Genomic DNA, 16,112 nt, shown 5'->3' with positions numbered 1-16,112 from the left:
AGTTTGAATCTCGATCCTCTTATAAACTGTCATCCTGCTATTTCACAGGCAGGATGATTCATCAATGTGCGTGCCGTCCCTTAGATGGACGTTAAATGGAAAGTCCTGTCTGCTGGCATTAGTCGGTGGATGTCAAAGATCCCATGGTGTCCTTCGTGAAGAGTAGGTGAGCTATTGCATGGCACCCTGAACAAATTCCAAATTCCTACCTTAAGCATAGTTGAACATCAGGCTTGACCATCTGGTTTGTGAAAGATTTGGACCAACCTTCCCCCAGCCAACCCCACAAGAATGTGAGAATAATTGTGACCATTAAAGAAGAATATGATATACTGTATTGTCAGGAAGGTTGACAGTGAAAATCGTTATTTAATGAAATAATTAAGATGTTTTCATGAAGGAAGTACATATCAATTTAAAGATACCAGTGTGAATAATTGCAATCAATAATGCTTTGAGTACTCAGTGGTGGATAATGGAGAACTGAGAGAGCACATGTGGCTTGTGGTTTTGTACTGTTGTGTGTTGAACATTTCTTGTCTTTTTTTTTTGAACTTGAAAGAAGCTATGTTCTGATTTCTCATTTCAAGTGAATGAAATAAGCTATCTTTTTAAAAAAATTAAATTTTTTTTTTATAACTTCAGTATATTCTTGCAAACAACCACCAGGCTAAACTATGACCAAATAAATCAGATATGATTGTACTTTCAGAAGAGTCTAATGGAATGTCCTGCAAAAGAACCAATAATTTGTGTCTTTCTTTCTTGACAGGTTATTTCTGGTGGAATGGATTTGATCTGTAGTTGTGTGCTATGAAAGAAAATGCAATGACAAAATGTTTCTTTTCTTGATGTTTAACAGGGCTTACCGTCTCGACTCAGACCTTCGAAAACTGTGAGGATGAAGCCCGGTTCGATCAGGTGGGCTGCATTTACTTTACTGTTTGGCTATTGATGCTTTGTCATTGCTATTATTGTGGCATATAAATATAGACTTTTGTTAACAAATAAAATGAATCGGTGATGTACCAGTACAGACTCGACGTGAAAGTTATTTTACACCTCTCCATTTAGCTATACATGGGGCATGCTAAAGATTCCACAAAAGAGATTATTCGGCAGTCCCAGACATGTCAGAAAGTAGGAGGCGTGTGCGTGTGTGTGAGTGTGAGTGTGTACTGTTGGACCCTGCTATTCGTGGCGATACGTTCCTGAAAAATGCCACGAATAGAGAATCTGCGAATAGCAGGGCATTGTTTCAATGGGAAAAATGGGGTTAGGTTCCCAGCGGTGAGTGACCCACAAAATGTACTGCGAATGGTGAAGCCTCGAATGTTGACACCATGAATCGTTTCAATGGAAAAAAGAGGGATATGTTCTCGGTGGTTCCTGATTCATGAAAAATTCCGCAAATGGTGAATCAGAAAATAGCGAAGCCGCGGATGCTGCGTATTGTTACAATGGAAAAAGGGGGATAGGTTCCCTGCAGTTCCTGGGTCAGAGGGGAAACTTTTAAAAGTTTAAAATCTTTTCGACTGAGAATAAACATGATTATAGTTTCATTTAAAAAAATGCTTACAAACATAAAAAGATAACACCAGGTACCGTTTCCAATGTTTATTGAAGGAATGCACTCAACAGTTTATTAAAAGTGATTAACCAACTGTACCATAAAAGTGAAAAAAAACAACACCAGGTACCATTTCAAATTTTTATTTGCATAAACAAACAACTTTTTAAATGATGATGGTGTTTTAAAATCCAGTCAACTCGGTGGAGTCGTCTGGAGACCACACAAGTGAGGGTGCTGATGAATCATCCACCGAAGGGAATGTAGGCGAGGGCGCTGAAGCACATGAGGATCCTGAAGAGTCGCTCACTGAATGGGAGGCAGGCGAGGTAGGAGAGGGTGCTGGTGCTCCTGACTGAGGTGGACGGACTCGGGTGGAAGAACTCTGGTTGATTGAGATTGAAAGCTGCCTGGCAGATTGCCATAGATTTTGATGTAGCTCCTTGTATGGTACTGGAGCATCACATTATCCAACACCCTCTTGACTTTGAGGTAATGCTCCAGGAGCAGATTGGCGTCTAACAGCATCTCGATAACTCACCGAATGTCCTGCAGTATCTTACCCAGGAACTTGACTGTGAGTTTGGACCTCAACACCTCTTCTTCACCACCACCCACCTCCTCCTCGGACACCCTGGTGATGGCTCCCAACTCCTCCACGGTGAGCTCCTCGGCATGCGAGGCGATAAGAGCATCCAACTCAACAGGCTCCAGGTCATCACAGCCTTCACCTCCCACCTGCCGTGCCAACCTGACAATTTTATGCCTCTCCTCTGCATTGTTGGGAAAGCCTCTGAAGTTCTTCAATACCTGTGGCTACAGGTTGTGCCAGCCGGCATTAATGGTGGAGGCTTTCACCTCATCCAGCGACTCTTTGATTGCCCCAATGCAGTGGGCTATGTTGAAGTCCTTCCAACACTGCCTGATGGTGAGCTCTGGGTCAGAGTCCATCGCACCAAAAATGCGGCAAAAGGTGCGGCGTGTAAAATATGCTTTGAAATTCGAAATTACCTCTTGGTCGAGTGGCTGGATCAGGGAAGTGGTGTTTGGCAGCAGGAAGATTACCTCGACGTTCGGGTGAGCCACCTTCAGGCCCCGAGGTGGCCAGGAGAGTTGGCAACAAGCAAGAGAACCTTGAATGCAAGGTTCTCCTGTTTGTTACAACGTGGATATATAGCACTGCACTGTATGTACATACAGCTTCCTAATAGCACGGCTTGTGGAAGATATGTTTCAGAACTGTTTTATGTGCACAGTTCGTGGAATTTTGTTTTTCGTCCACGATAAACCGTGAATACGTGAAGCACAGGGCCGTGAATGTCGAAGCAGGTCGTATTTTGAAAACTGCGAATACGCGGGGTCCGATAACAGTGTATCTGTGAATCGCAGGGTCCGACAGTATATATATATATATATATATATATATATATATATATATATATATATATATATATATATATACATATATATATATATATATATATATATATATATATATATATATATATATATATATATATATATATATATATATATATATATATATATATATATACCGGGCGTAGTGGCGTGCGCCTGTAATCTGGCTACTCGGAGGCTTGGGTTGGAGGATCGCTTGAAGACGGGAGCTCTGCACTGGGCCGTGCTATGAGAGGGTGTAGGGCAGCCCGGAATCATGGCGAAACCCAATCCTTATCCCTGTGTCGTAAGAGGCGACCAGGGTTGTGTCAGGAAGGGCATCCGGCGTAAAACCTGTGCCAAATCAGTATGCGGATCATAACGGATGATCCGCTGTGGCGACCCCTAACGGGAGCAGCCGAAAGACGAACAACAACATATATATATATATATATATATATGTATATATATGTATATATATATATATATATATATATATATATATATATATATATATATATACATATGTGGCGTGCGCCTGTAATCCGGCTACTCGGAGGCTTGGGTTGGAGGATCGCTTGAGTACGGGGACTCTGCGCTGGGCCGCGCTATGAGAGTGTGCAGGGCAGCCCGGAATCATGGCAAAACCCAATCCTTATCCCTGTGTCTTAAGAGGCGACCAGGATTGCGTCAGGAAGGGCATCCGGCGTAAAACCTATGCCAAATCAGTATGCGGATCATAACGGATGATCCGCTGTGGCGACCCCTAACGGGAGCAGCTGAAAGACGAACAACAACAACAACATATATATATATATATATATATATATATATATATATATATATATATATATGTATATATATATATATATATATATATATATATATATATATATATATATATATATATATATATATATATATATATATACAAATATATATATATATATATATATATATATATATATATATATATATATATATATATATATATATATATATATATATCAAAATATGTGGAGTGTGACGAGCACTCCGCCGATCTCCATTGGTCACAGTCCATACCAATAGGGATCGGCGGAGTGCTCGCGGATTCCACGTTTTGTTTTTCCCGCCGATCACATCACGTGCCCTCTGGCTAAATAGTTTGCATTTGCATGAACAACTGTCTGGGTTGCAGACGGATGGTTGTTCTGTGCGGATTATGCAGTTTCACCGTTTGAGACATAATCGGTGGTGAAACTCACCATAACAGTCAGGAGGTGCATCTGATGTATAAGCGACGAATGTGGTCATTATTGGTTCGATATTTATCAGTGTGCCATCCTGATGAGGGCAAATAAGCCTGAAATCTGGATCGGTGGTTCCATTTGATGTCTGGCTGATGATGACTATATAATCTTTGTCTGTTTGCCAGAGTCACCGGGCTGAGTCCTCTGTGTTGGAGGTGATGCTTTGATGTGATCTCTGTTCAATGGGGATTTTCCTGCTGATATCATCACTTTTCTTCTGGTTGAATTGTTTGCGTTAGCAGGAACAACTGTCTGGGTGGCAGACAGATGGTTGTTCTGTGTGGATAATGTGGTTTTACTGTGTGAGACATAATATGTGGTGATGCTCACAGTAAGTCAGGAGTTAAGATTGATGTCTGTGCGCGCATGCGCACGTGCACGCACACACACACGCACATGCACGCACGCACACACACATGCACACACACACACACACACCTACCTCTATCTCTATCTCTCTAGCGGTCTATCTTTCTATCTTTCATTATCCCTTATGCACGGGCTCATCTTCTCAGTTACAAACTCCAAACTCGGGGTACACATAGAGGACCCCAGGACCCATGAATGTAAAATGTGAGTTTAGGTCCCCAACCCCACCTCAACGGTCACACACACACACACACACACACACACACACACACACACACACACACACACACACACACACACACACACACACTCCCAAGTCCTAAACCCCCCCCCCCAACTCTGTCCTCCCTCACACTACACCCAAACTCTGTGCTCCCCTCCCCTTTTCTTCAAATCCTCAAACCCCCTCCCAACCCAAAGTCCTCAACTTCCCACTCCATCAAAAGCATCAAACCCCTCGATCCAAACTTAGTCCCCTCTGCTCTCCCTTCCTCAAGCCAACTCTGTCATCTCCTCCCCCTTTCTTCTTCACGTCCTCAAATGCCAGAAACACCAAGGACTCAACCCCTCCCAACTCCAAGTCCTCATTCCCCCCCCGCTCCCCAACATCTCAATCTCCCTCTTCCAACTCAATGCACTCCCACCCCAAATTCTCTGACCTCCCTTACCCATTCGTAACAACGTTCCACAAAGAACCCTAACCTAGTACTTTTGGTATGGTAAAAGCTGAACACTTATCAATAACTAACCTCTTGTGTTATTACCACTTGTGTAATGTAATGTTTGCACCATTTATTTACAAGTTACCTCAATAAGTCTGAAGCTTAAAACAGTTTGTTTTTTCTCACATCAGTCAAACACTATCAATTATCAGTCAAACCTCATGTTAGATCAGGTTAGATCTGTGACCTGCTACAGGTACCATGTAAACCTGTACTAACCTGTTTCATGGTTGGGTTGTTGGCGACTAAACTGTGTCCGCCCCATCAGGTTTCTTGGTGAGGAGGGTGTATGATATGGACACAAAAACAGAAACCTGTCAAAGGGCGGAGGAGCTCCTTGTGAGCCAACGGCCATCCATATCTAGTGCCCAACTGTGTCTGCGGACGTCCTCCTGCAGTTGGGTTACTTTTTTATTAGGAGGTTGGTGGCAGGATTTGCACTCCAGCCACCGTAAAACCCTTCATTCCGCAAAACACAAAAACGCAAAAAAATCTGAAAACCCACTCCGTGGGAGTACCTCCTGTGCAGCTTCCCTTCACAGGACAGCTCACCGGATGACGGGATTGGAGCAAAGCCTTCGGGACCCCCAATCTTTGATGATAGGAGGGAAACCACGGGGTAACCTCCCTGGGTCAGATTGCGGGAGAGTGTCGGAGTGGTGCTGAGGTGTCGTCCACCAGACGGCGGTCTCCTTGGGTTAACCTGAGGCGGTCCCTTCGGGTGGGTGCCTGGAATGTCCTATCCCTAAAAGAGGATGATCACCTGTCTCTGTTATCATCTGAGCTCAAGCGTTTGGACATCAGGATTGCAGCTCTCTCTGAGGTTCAGAGACCGGATTGCGGCAAGATAATGGTGGGTGGTTACACCTATTATTGGTCTGGTCGCTCTGATGGTTACCATACCCAAAGAGTTGCTGTAGCTGTGTCCAATAAGCTGACCCCAATGATAATTGAGGTAACACCGGTCAACGAGCGTATTATGAGATTAAGGATTCATCACTCCTTAGGTGTCATTTCCCTGGTCTCTGTTTATGCTCCGACTGAGGCGAGTGATCTCACCGTGAAGGATGCATTCTACGCCACGCTCGAGTCTGTGGTTGATCAGTGCCCCAGACGAGATACACCTCTAGTCTTGGGGGATTTCAATGCATCGACAGGAACTGATAGGGATGGTTATGAGATGTGTGTTGGTCCCCATGGGTCAGGAATTATGAACCAGAATAGTACTAAGTACCTTGACTTTGCAAGAAGTTATGGACTTTGGGTGGCTGGTTCATGGTTTCAGCGCCCGCAAGCTCATCGCTGGACTTTGTATTCCAACGCTGGCGGTGTGGCAAAGGAGATTGACCATGTCCTCATTGACGGTCGCTGGAGGATGATCCAGAACTGCAGGGTCTACCGGAGTGCTCAGTTCCTCAATACTGACCACAGGCTTGTTGTAGAAACTCTAAAGATGCACCTTAAATCCTGGAGAATGGTACCATCCCAGCCTTGGCTGGATGTTGGCAAGCTCAGGGATGAGAGAGTAGCTGAGGAGTTTGCGAACAGGCTGAGTGGACACTTGGGGGGTCTGGGTGCTTTGGGGGGGTCCTGAAGAGTTGTGGAGTGCCTTCAAGACCACCGTCATTGATGTTGCCAGTGGATGCCTTGGAGCTCACCGCATGGCAAAGAAGAATTTTGTCTCTCAAGGGACACTGGATACCATTGACCAGAGTCGCAGGGCCAGGCTGAATGGCAGAGCTGAGCTGTTCAGGGAGCTGAGGCGTAAAACTGTACGTGCACTGAGGGTGGAAAAGGAGGCCTATATGCGAGGAATCTGTGAGGGGGTATAGCATCACCTGTCGACAGGTGATTCTCGTTCCGCTTACAGGGGAATTCGCACATTGCGTTCATCCAAGCCCATCCCTCGGAGCACTGCACTTAGAGCAGAGAGTGGTCGGCTCTTGATAGAGGAGTCTGAAGTGAAGGCCCGCTGGGCCGGTTACTTTGAGCGGTTGTACCAGGCTGATCCCCCAGCTGTCGAGTTGGACGTCAAGGGTGTTACAATCCCTGTTGCTGACCCTCAAATCAAATGTGGTCCACCTTCGCTTGTGGAAACACGGGCTGCGGTGAACCAGTTGAAACGGGGCAAAGCTCCAGGGATCTGTTGCATCCATGCTGAACTTCTCAAGGCTGGTGGAAATGCTGCACTTGTGTCGTTGCATGCAGTTTTGTGCTCTGCCTGGAACACAGGCATCATCCCAACTGATTGGAAGAGGGGCCTTGTTGTTCCTCTCTGGAAAGGGAAGGGTGATCGCCAAGACTGCAACAACTACCGAGGGGTGACGCTGCTCTCAGTGCCGGGCAAGGTCTTTGCTCGGATAATTCTCGATAGGGTTCACCACCATCTTCTTGAGCACCGGCTTCCAGAGCAGTCATGCTTTACACCAAAGAGGTCAACGATTGACCGTATCCTTGCCCTTCGTGTCCTCACCGAACGCAGACGAGAGTTTCGGCAGGGGCTGCTTGCAGCCTATGTTGATCTCTGTAAAGCGTTCGATTCAGTGAATCGGGATGTCCTCTGGAGGATTCTTGGTCTTCGTGGGGTGCCACCAAAACTGATCGATCTGATGTCTGAACTCTACTCTGGTTCTGAGAGTGCTGTGAAGTGTGGTGGTACCATCTCTGACTTATTTCCAGTTGTTACTGGAGTTCGTCAGGGGTGTGTACTGGCCCCCACCCTTTTCAGCACTTGTATGGACTGAATTTTAGGGAGGATGTCGGAGAGATCAAGCTGCGGTGCATCGTTTGGGAATGTCAAGATCTCGGACCTTGATTTTGCAGATGATGCAGTCATCTTTGCGGAGACTCTTGATATCCTTTTGGGGGCCCTCGAGGTGCTGAATGAGGAGTTGGAGCTGCTGGGATTACGGGTTTCTTGGGTCAAAACTAAGATCCAGGCTTTCGGTGACATCTTGGATGCTGCTGTCCTGTCTGTGTCTGTTTGTGGTGAGGATGTTGAGGTCGTGGAGAGATTCACTTACCTTGGCAGTGATATTCATGTCTCTGCTGGCTGTGAGTCAGAGGTCAATAGACGTCTGGGTCGGGCCTGGGGAGTCATGGATTCACTGGATCATGGGGTGTGGCGTTGCCGGTACCTGTGCGGGAGGACGAAAGTCCGAGTCTTCAGGTCCTTGGTACTTCCAGTCTTGCTCTATGGGTGCGAGACTTGGACTCTGACCAAGGATCTGAGACGGAGACTTAATTCCTTTGGTACCAGGTGTCTTCAGAGAATCCTTGGCTATCGCTGGTCGGATTTTGTGTCCAACGAGTGGTTGCTGAGAGAGACTCGGATGAGATTTGTTACCTGCATAGTCCGTGAGCATCAGTTGCAGCTGTGTGTACATGTGGCTCGTTTTCCTGACGCTGATCCTGCTCACCAGATTCTCTCAGCGAGGGAGTCTCATGAGTGGAGGAGGCCAGTGAGCCGACCACGTGCCTCATGGTTGCAGCAGGTTGACCATTATCTTAAGGAGTTGGGGATGGGCCTGGCATCTGCCTGGGGGATGGCCAGACGGAGGCCCCTGGAGTACCGACGGAAAGTGGACGCAGCACGCGCTGTTCTGGCACATGCTCCCATACCTGACCTGACCATCAATTATCAATTACGCTGCTGACTGTAAAGAGAAAAGTGACGTCACATATATGGCATCGCCGGTACCCAGAGTGCTCTGGGAAGTTGCATCGCTTCTCCCATTCTCAGCGGATGAGTTTGTCTGAAGTGAAGTCCAGTGTTGTCTCATGTATTTGTATGCATATGTGTGATCAACTCCTCCACCACGAACCTTACACCATGAAAAAACCCCCAGGGTTGTGTATGTGTTGTTGTGTTTGCTTTGACTCATACTTGCTTGGAGGAAATGACAATTCTTATAAAAAAAATTCCATGCAAATTGATATGCTTCTGAATAACAATGACACACTGTGCTCTCAGTGCAAGAGAAGGAATCAAGGGGTTTATTATAACTTTTACAAATTGTGAACGGAATATCCCGCAGATCCACACAGTCATGAAAATTAAAAAAAAAAAGTATTTGCCTTTGATGTATATCCGATGTATTATTTTTTGGAGTACAATTTCACTCACACACAAGGTTTTGGGGTCTCCCATTATATGCACTATAGGACTAAATGTGTTGGGACAGCCTGAGGATAACATCAACAGAGCATGATCTACAATATGGAACTTTCGAAATGATGTAATCCGTCCCAAATTGCTCAGTGCGTACGCGATTAACTCATTCGCAGCAATTTTGATAAGGGCATGTTTCGTATATCGTGCATGCGAGATAAGGTTTGTTACCTAACATTGCTCACAAAGCTTCTGCATGAAGCCAAAAATACATGGAAAAGTTCCCGAGGAAAGGGCTGTGCCTCTACACAAAGAAAGAGTTGGAGGACTTTCTCAGTTCACCCAAAGGGCTGAGAAGGCAGCTTTCTGTATGACAAATCCAATGACGTGGGCCAGTGCAAGTCTCTAAGGATTGTAGTTGGGTGCATTCTATCAACACCACTGACAGATCATACAAGTAAATGGACTAGGAACCTTGTGGGAGTGCCTCCTGTGAACATTGCAGGCTTGGTGATTTATTTAATGGACGTCTGCAATTGGAAGATGATGTTGTGAGTCATTACCAACAGAACAATGGCTACCGACTCTTCAACAAAGGACATTTGCACGATGTGAAAATACACAAAGTTGTGCCAGCTATGTCTGTATGGGAGCTGGATGTATTGGGTAGACTTTCCTGAGGGCACTACCGTAATCTGGATTCAGTGCTTCTTAACATTTATGGGAAGGTCATATCTGGGCCTTGTGAATGCACAGAGTAAGTTTAAAACAAACTTATAACTATATTTTTGTTTGGTTCTGGACCCACAAGAGAAATTGTACAATATTTTTGCATCAATTGCTGAAAGGAGAAGTGTGTGTGTCTGTGTCTGTGTCTGTGTTCTATCCACTGCCGCTGCTGCTCGTTTGCATTACCAGGAAATGGTAGGAATTGATAGGAACTCGACAACACTCATCCATGGATATTTCTCGTATTTCCTATATTTATGAGAGTTCAATTTGCATCCAGGAATACAACAATTATGGTGAACCATTTTGAAATTGCCACTCTTTTGATTAAATGATGAAAATGATGTTAAAAAGACTATTTCAATTGCAGATTTCACGCTCGAAACAGCAAGTTAAAAGAGTCCATGTTCGCAGAACCGAGTCACTGAAAATGCACACACAGCACATGTGCATAAGGCCTCGTTAGCAATCATACGTGATTTCAAAAGTGCCATATTGACCACGCACTCGTTCTGAAGGAAGATCGGTGTGATATTATTCTGGCATCGACCAGAATTTGGTCCAGAGGGTGAAAGTAGCATGTGAATTAATGACCCTTCACATTTTCCGACTGTCGCAGTACTTTTGGTAATTAAATATAGTGCATATTCTTTCTTCTTTTCCCTCTCTCTCCTTTCTACCAATACAACCCAATGGAATACAAACCAAGCAATGCCTACTACTAACGTAATTGCAATGACCTCAGATTGTAAATTAATTTAAAATCTAGGAAAGGTAGGTTGTTCCAAATATGTTTCTACTCTCTGCTCCGAGATCCTCTGCTGTAAAAGGCAATTTTGCCACCTCTCATTTACACCTGACATCCAAGGAAGGCATCCTTAAGTGGAACCTGACAAACTAAAGTCAGCAGCAAATCCTTTCCGAACAAAATTCCTTGTTGAATGTGAGCAATGCTTGAACCAAGCTGGAATTTGCAACTCAGAACCCTTGGTTTAATTGCAAGGTGGATGCTTTGATTGATACATACACTCAGAAGTTGGATTTTGAATTATAATGGCCATGCTAATCTAACACCTTACGCTACCAATTGGAGCTCTGCTACTATAACAAGCACTGTTGCTGGGTACCATGTTTGTTTGGTGAATCATCCTAGAAATGATATTCGATGTGCATTGTGGAATTCTGGTTCTTGAATTAAAAAAAAAAATACAAAATAACTGTGAGTATATTAAGCAAATAGATCCCACAGGGTGCAGCAAGAAAAGCCATGTTCCACAGCATTGTTCAGCATTTCTGTAATTGCCACTTCCTGCAGCATGGATGCAATGCACATTAGCCTGAAGTGTGTGCAACACATCACAGTGCCAGGCATTATAATAACATGCATAATCGGTCACACAATTCCTCCTCGCCTTGCATCTGTTATCCTGGGCCAGAGCACATTCACCCGGCGGTGCCTTCATGGGGGACGTTTCGCTTCACTGCAAGTGTTTCTCTCCATCCCGCACAGTGCAGTGGCTGGTATGCAGGACCACATCTGCTGCTATTACTTTCATTTCGTTTTATTTATTTGTTTGCTTGTTTTGGTTTATCTATTTTTATTTTTAGTTTATTTCACAGAAAAAAATTACAAATAAATCCATTTCAATGTAAGGCAAAGCATTAAAAAAAAATCTATTAGATATCAATAGCTGGCAGCAGCTTAGTAAGTTCTGGCCATGAGATTCATATCTGCCGTGTCATGAACTCTCAAAACAAGGATGCTCGCTGGACACCAGGAAAGCTAACAAGCTGCTTTTACTAACAGCACTTGAGTATCCTAAAGTAAATCAGGCAGCATTAATTGTAGTCTAACATTGACAGAATATGCATCTCTTAAATCAAATAGTCTTAAATGAAATTGCCATTCAACCAGCCTCAAATTTTCATGCCTAATCAAAAATATTGATTAGAATTGACAATGGCGTGGGCAATATCAACTATATTCTGCATATTACAATTAGATAATTAATGAAGCAATCAAAAGTAATCCAATTATGCTTTCTCTTATGTTAAACAGTTATAGTTATTACCTACATCACTGAACCTTGACGGAGGTTCCGTTTTTACCCCTGTCTGTCTGTCTGCTGTTTGTCTGTCTGTGAGCAGGATATCTCAAAATGTTATAGACGGACACAAACGAAATTTGATGGACATGTTGGCTGTGTGGCAAGGAAGAATTGATTCAATTTTGATGAAGATCTAAATCCAGATCCGATCATTTTTAAGTGATTTTTCACCATTGAGAGATGGGGCCCAAAACGATATATAGCACGATATCTCAAAAAGTTGTGGATGGATTATGACAAAACTTGGTGGGGAAGTTGGGTAGATAAAAATATATATATTTATATTCATTTGTATATACATATATACATATATATATATATATATATATATATATATATATATATATATATTTATATGGGCAAATACCACCCGTTGCTTCGCTGACGGGAATACTAAGGGGGGGGGGGAAGTTGGGGAAAGAGGGAGGGAGGGGTGAGGGAGTGGGAAGAGGTGGAGGGGAAATGAGAGAGGAGGGTGGGGGAGCATGGAGGGGTTGGATGAGCAAGGAGGGGTGGGGGAAGGGAAGACAGTGTGAAGTGAGAGGAAGGGAAGACAGACTTGCGGTGGAGCGTTAATTATGATTCATACAGTTTCATCAAAATGGTTCTGCATAGAATAATCGTGAAGAAGGAAACACAATAATGTCTGAAATCCATTTTCCACCGGTCATAGTACAAACATGGCCCAGAGACAAACACCGTCCGTATGCATCCAGAGCCAACCTGTTCAGACACAAACGCTGCTTGAACACATCTGAAGAAAAACTCCCGTCCCGACGCATCTGGAGACAAACTCCTGCCCAGACGAGTACAGAGACAAACGCCCGTCCAAACATAAATACTGCCCAGATGTGTCTGGAGACAAACACCACACAGATGCGTCTGGAGACAAACACCTCCCGGACGCATCCAGAGACAAACACCGCATGGACGCATCCGGAGACAAACACCACCCGGAGACAAACACCGCCCGGACGTGTCCAGAGACAAACACTACCTGGCCACGTCCAGAGACAAACTCCCATTTGGACATAAATAACGCCCTGACACGTTTGGAGACAAACACTGCCTGGACGCATCTGGAGCCAAGCTGTCCAGAGAGAAACTCCCGTCTGGACACGTCCGGAAACAAACTCCCGTCCGGACATAAATACTACCCGGACGCATCCGAAGCCAAGCTGTCCAGAGACAAATACTGCCCGTATGTGTCCGGAGACAAGCACCACCTGGACACATCCAGGGACAAACACTGCCTGGACGCGTGCAGAGACGAACACTACCCGGCCACGTCCAGAGATAAACTCCCGTCTGGACATGACATGTTCGGAGACAAACACAGCTTGGATGCATCCAGAGAAAAGCTGTCCAGAGAGAAACTCCCATCTGGACACGTCCGGAGACAAACTCCCGTCCAGATGCAGCGGTTAATGAAATAAAATGAATTTGTTCAAATAATGACTTTATCCACAAAAGAGTTGCTGCTTAATGCAGGACAACTCTGGAGACATCGCATTGTTCAATCGCCCATGAAAAAAACATTGCGGAAAATCTGCCATATTGCCTGCTCGTCTGTGGTGCATATCACGTGGTACAACGGTTCGGAGTCCGCGCAATCGTTATAACTTTATTTTAAAACGTCCGTTTTTCACCAGATTTGCTTTGATTTCTTGTAGAGCACCTTGCGAAACCTCTGAAAATGTAGACACAGATCTGGCAGATGTTTTGGATAAGCAGTATCTCTGGGGGACAATGCGTTAGGTCCAGCAATGAAGCATTAAATCATATAGCTCAATGAAGCTAGTTAATTTTGGTACGTTCTTAAAAAAAATTTCACTCAATATAATTCTCCAAACAGTAGAAAAAGGTAAGTTTAATACTTTGGATGGAAATTTCACATTTTCTTGTGTATGTATGGAGAAGGGAACGTAGCCTTGCCTTCTTAAAGTAAATAGGTATATCAGCTTAGTTTTGACATGTTTATTTCTTTGAATTATCAGATTTCACTCCAGATTTCGACACTTTAGTCCAGACGATATCCGATCCTCAAAACCCCAATCTTTACTTTAATGTGTCCCCAACCATTTCTCGGACATGCATGGTCCAATTTTGTTCACACTTGGCACAAGCACAGTACACAATGGCATAAACTTACGCCTAACTTTATTTTGCGATATGACCAAAGATGGCCGACTGGTAGACTGGCATCCATTTTAGTTGTACATAATTATGGGCTAGCCCTTTAACTCCATACAGCAAAATTACTAAAACAATGGTAGCTATGACATTTTATTTTGTTGTTTCTTGTTTACTTGTTTCAATCATGTTCTGTTTTAAGTTGTTTAATTTTTCTCTCCAATATGTACTTATGTGAAGGTTAAGTTAAGTTAGCGTGACCAACATTTTTTTCCCTGCCAACGCATCCCCCAGTATAACACTTTATATGGGAAAATTATATCCAAATAATGTTGTTTCGTATAATGTCGCAGTTTTTAGGAATGCATCCACAACGTAAATTGGCGACTTGCTTTATACACATCTTTAAAAGTAAATAATGACATGTTTTCTTTCAATGTCACAAGATTCCAAAGACCTCTGGTAGCTTGTCCATGTTGCTGCGTTTGAGCCTGGGGAGTAACTGCTGAAAGTTATCTGTCCGGGTTTGTCCCGACATATTTGTTCTTTGTTCCTTTAACATTTCTTTCTAATTTTTATCTTATTTTATTAATATTAAAAAAAATATATAATTCTCTTTATTCATTGCATTTCTTGTTTTTTCTTCTGTTTCATCTCTATATTCCTCTCTTTCATTATCTATTTCTCTAAGGAGAAGTGAATTATTGCAGAAATTTTTCTGCAAGGCTCACTTGGCTACACCTGGATGAGTTTGAGGTTTGTGGAGAAGCAGCTGAAACCTGAATCCCATCCAGGTTTCTCCTGATGACTCCATCTTTGCTGTTTATTCCTTTGGGTTCCTTCTTGGTTTTCTGTTTCATGACAATGACATGGGTTTTCAGGGCCCTGGTCGAATCGTTTTGAGAAAAGTCATAAACAGACCGCTGCCTTGATCTCTCCGAAAAATAAAATAAAAACTAGTTAAAAAAAAAGATATAAAATCCTTTTCCAAAAGTCACAATAAGAAGACATGTCACTTCTCCTTTCCACATGTCTCGTAGGATTGTGAGTTGGACAGGTGACTGAGAAGTGTGGGAAGGGGGTTTGATGGCTTGGAGTGGGGAGAGGATTGATGTCTTAGGGTTGAGAGGGGGAGGGTGAGGACTTGGGGTTGGGGGCCAGAGGTTGAGGACTTGGGGTTTGTGAGGAGGTGGGGAGTGGGTAGTGGGGAGAGCTGGGGACTTGAGGTAATATTTTACATTACGTGAAAAATGGAACAAGTTGTGCAACACTTGGTCTTCCACAGTCCCAAGAACATGACTTAGTCACTGCAGAAGTCAATAAGAGCTTGCTGACTTTGATCAACTGAATAACGGACAATGACATTTGGTGGATTCCGTATACTTGAAGCCATACACAGTATGTCAGAGAAGACCCACCAAAAGCTTGATGCTTGGCATTCTCTTAAGCAGGTCAGGGAAGACATTTGTTTTCAACATGCTGATGAGGCTCCTCTGTCACAATGGCCATCAGGTTGCATGCGCAGCCTGGACTGGAATTGCAGCTACGCTCTTGACTGGGAGGCGGGGGGGGGGGGGGGAAACAGGACACAGTTTGTTCAAGCTTCCAGTGCCGGTAGTAGAAACCAGTTCCTGAAACGTTTCTCCCACTCCACATCAGGCTGACATCCTGCATAACCAG

At 44.0% G+C, this 16,112-nt stretch overlaps 1 protein-coding gene across 6 annotated transcripts in view; it reads left to right on the top strand.

Annotated features, from left to right (window-relative positions):
• LOC147026391 (otoferlin-like) overlaps positions 1-16,112 on the top strand; it is a 241,570-nt gene that overhangs the window by 4,261 nt on the left and 221,197 nt on the right. For all 6 annotated transcript variants that reach the window (XM_085881790.1, XM_085881793.1, XM_085881789.1 and 3 more), the window contains exon 2: positions 863-921. In XM_085881790.1, the coding sequence (XP_085737916.1) occupies positions 863-921 (59 nt within the window). The remainder of the gene's footprint in view (positions 1-862; positions 922-16,112) is intronic.

Source organism: Eptatretus burgeri, chromosome 5, assembly GCF_056783735.1.
Source record: "Eptatretus burgeri isolate ZD-2024b chromosome 5, Ebu_testis_v1, whole genome shotgun sequence".
Classification (NCBI taxonomy): domain Eukaryota; kingdom Metazoa; phylum Chordata; class Myxini; order Myxiniformes; family Myxinidae; genus Eptatretus; species Eptatretus burgeri.
Note: the sequence above shows the minus strand (reverse complement) of the source record. Positions and strands in the feature narration are given on the sequence as shown.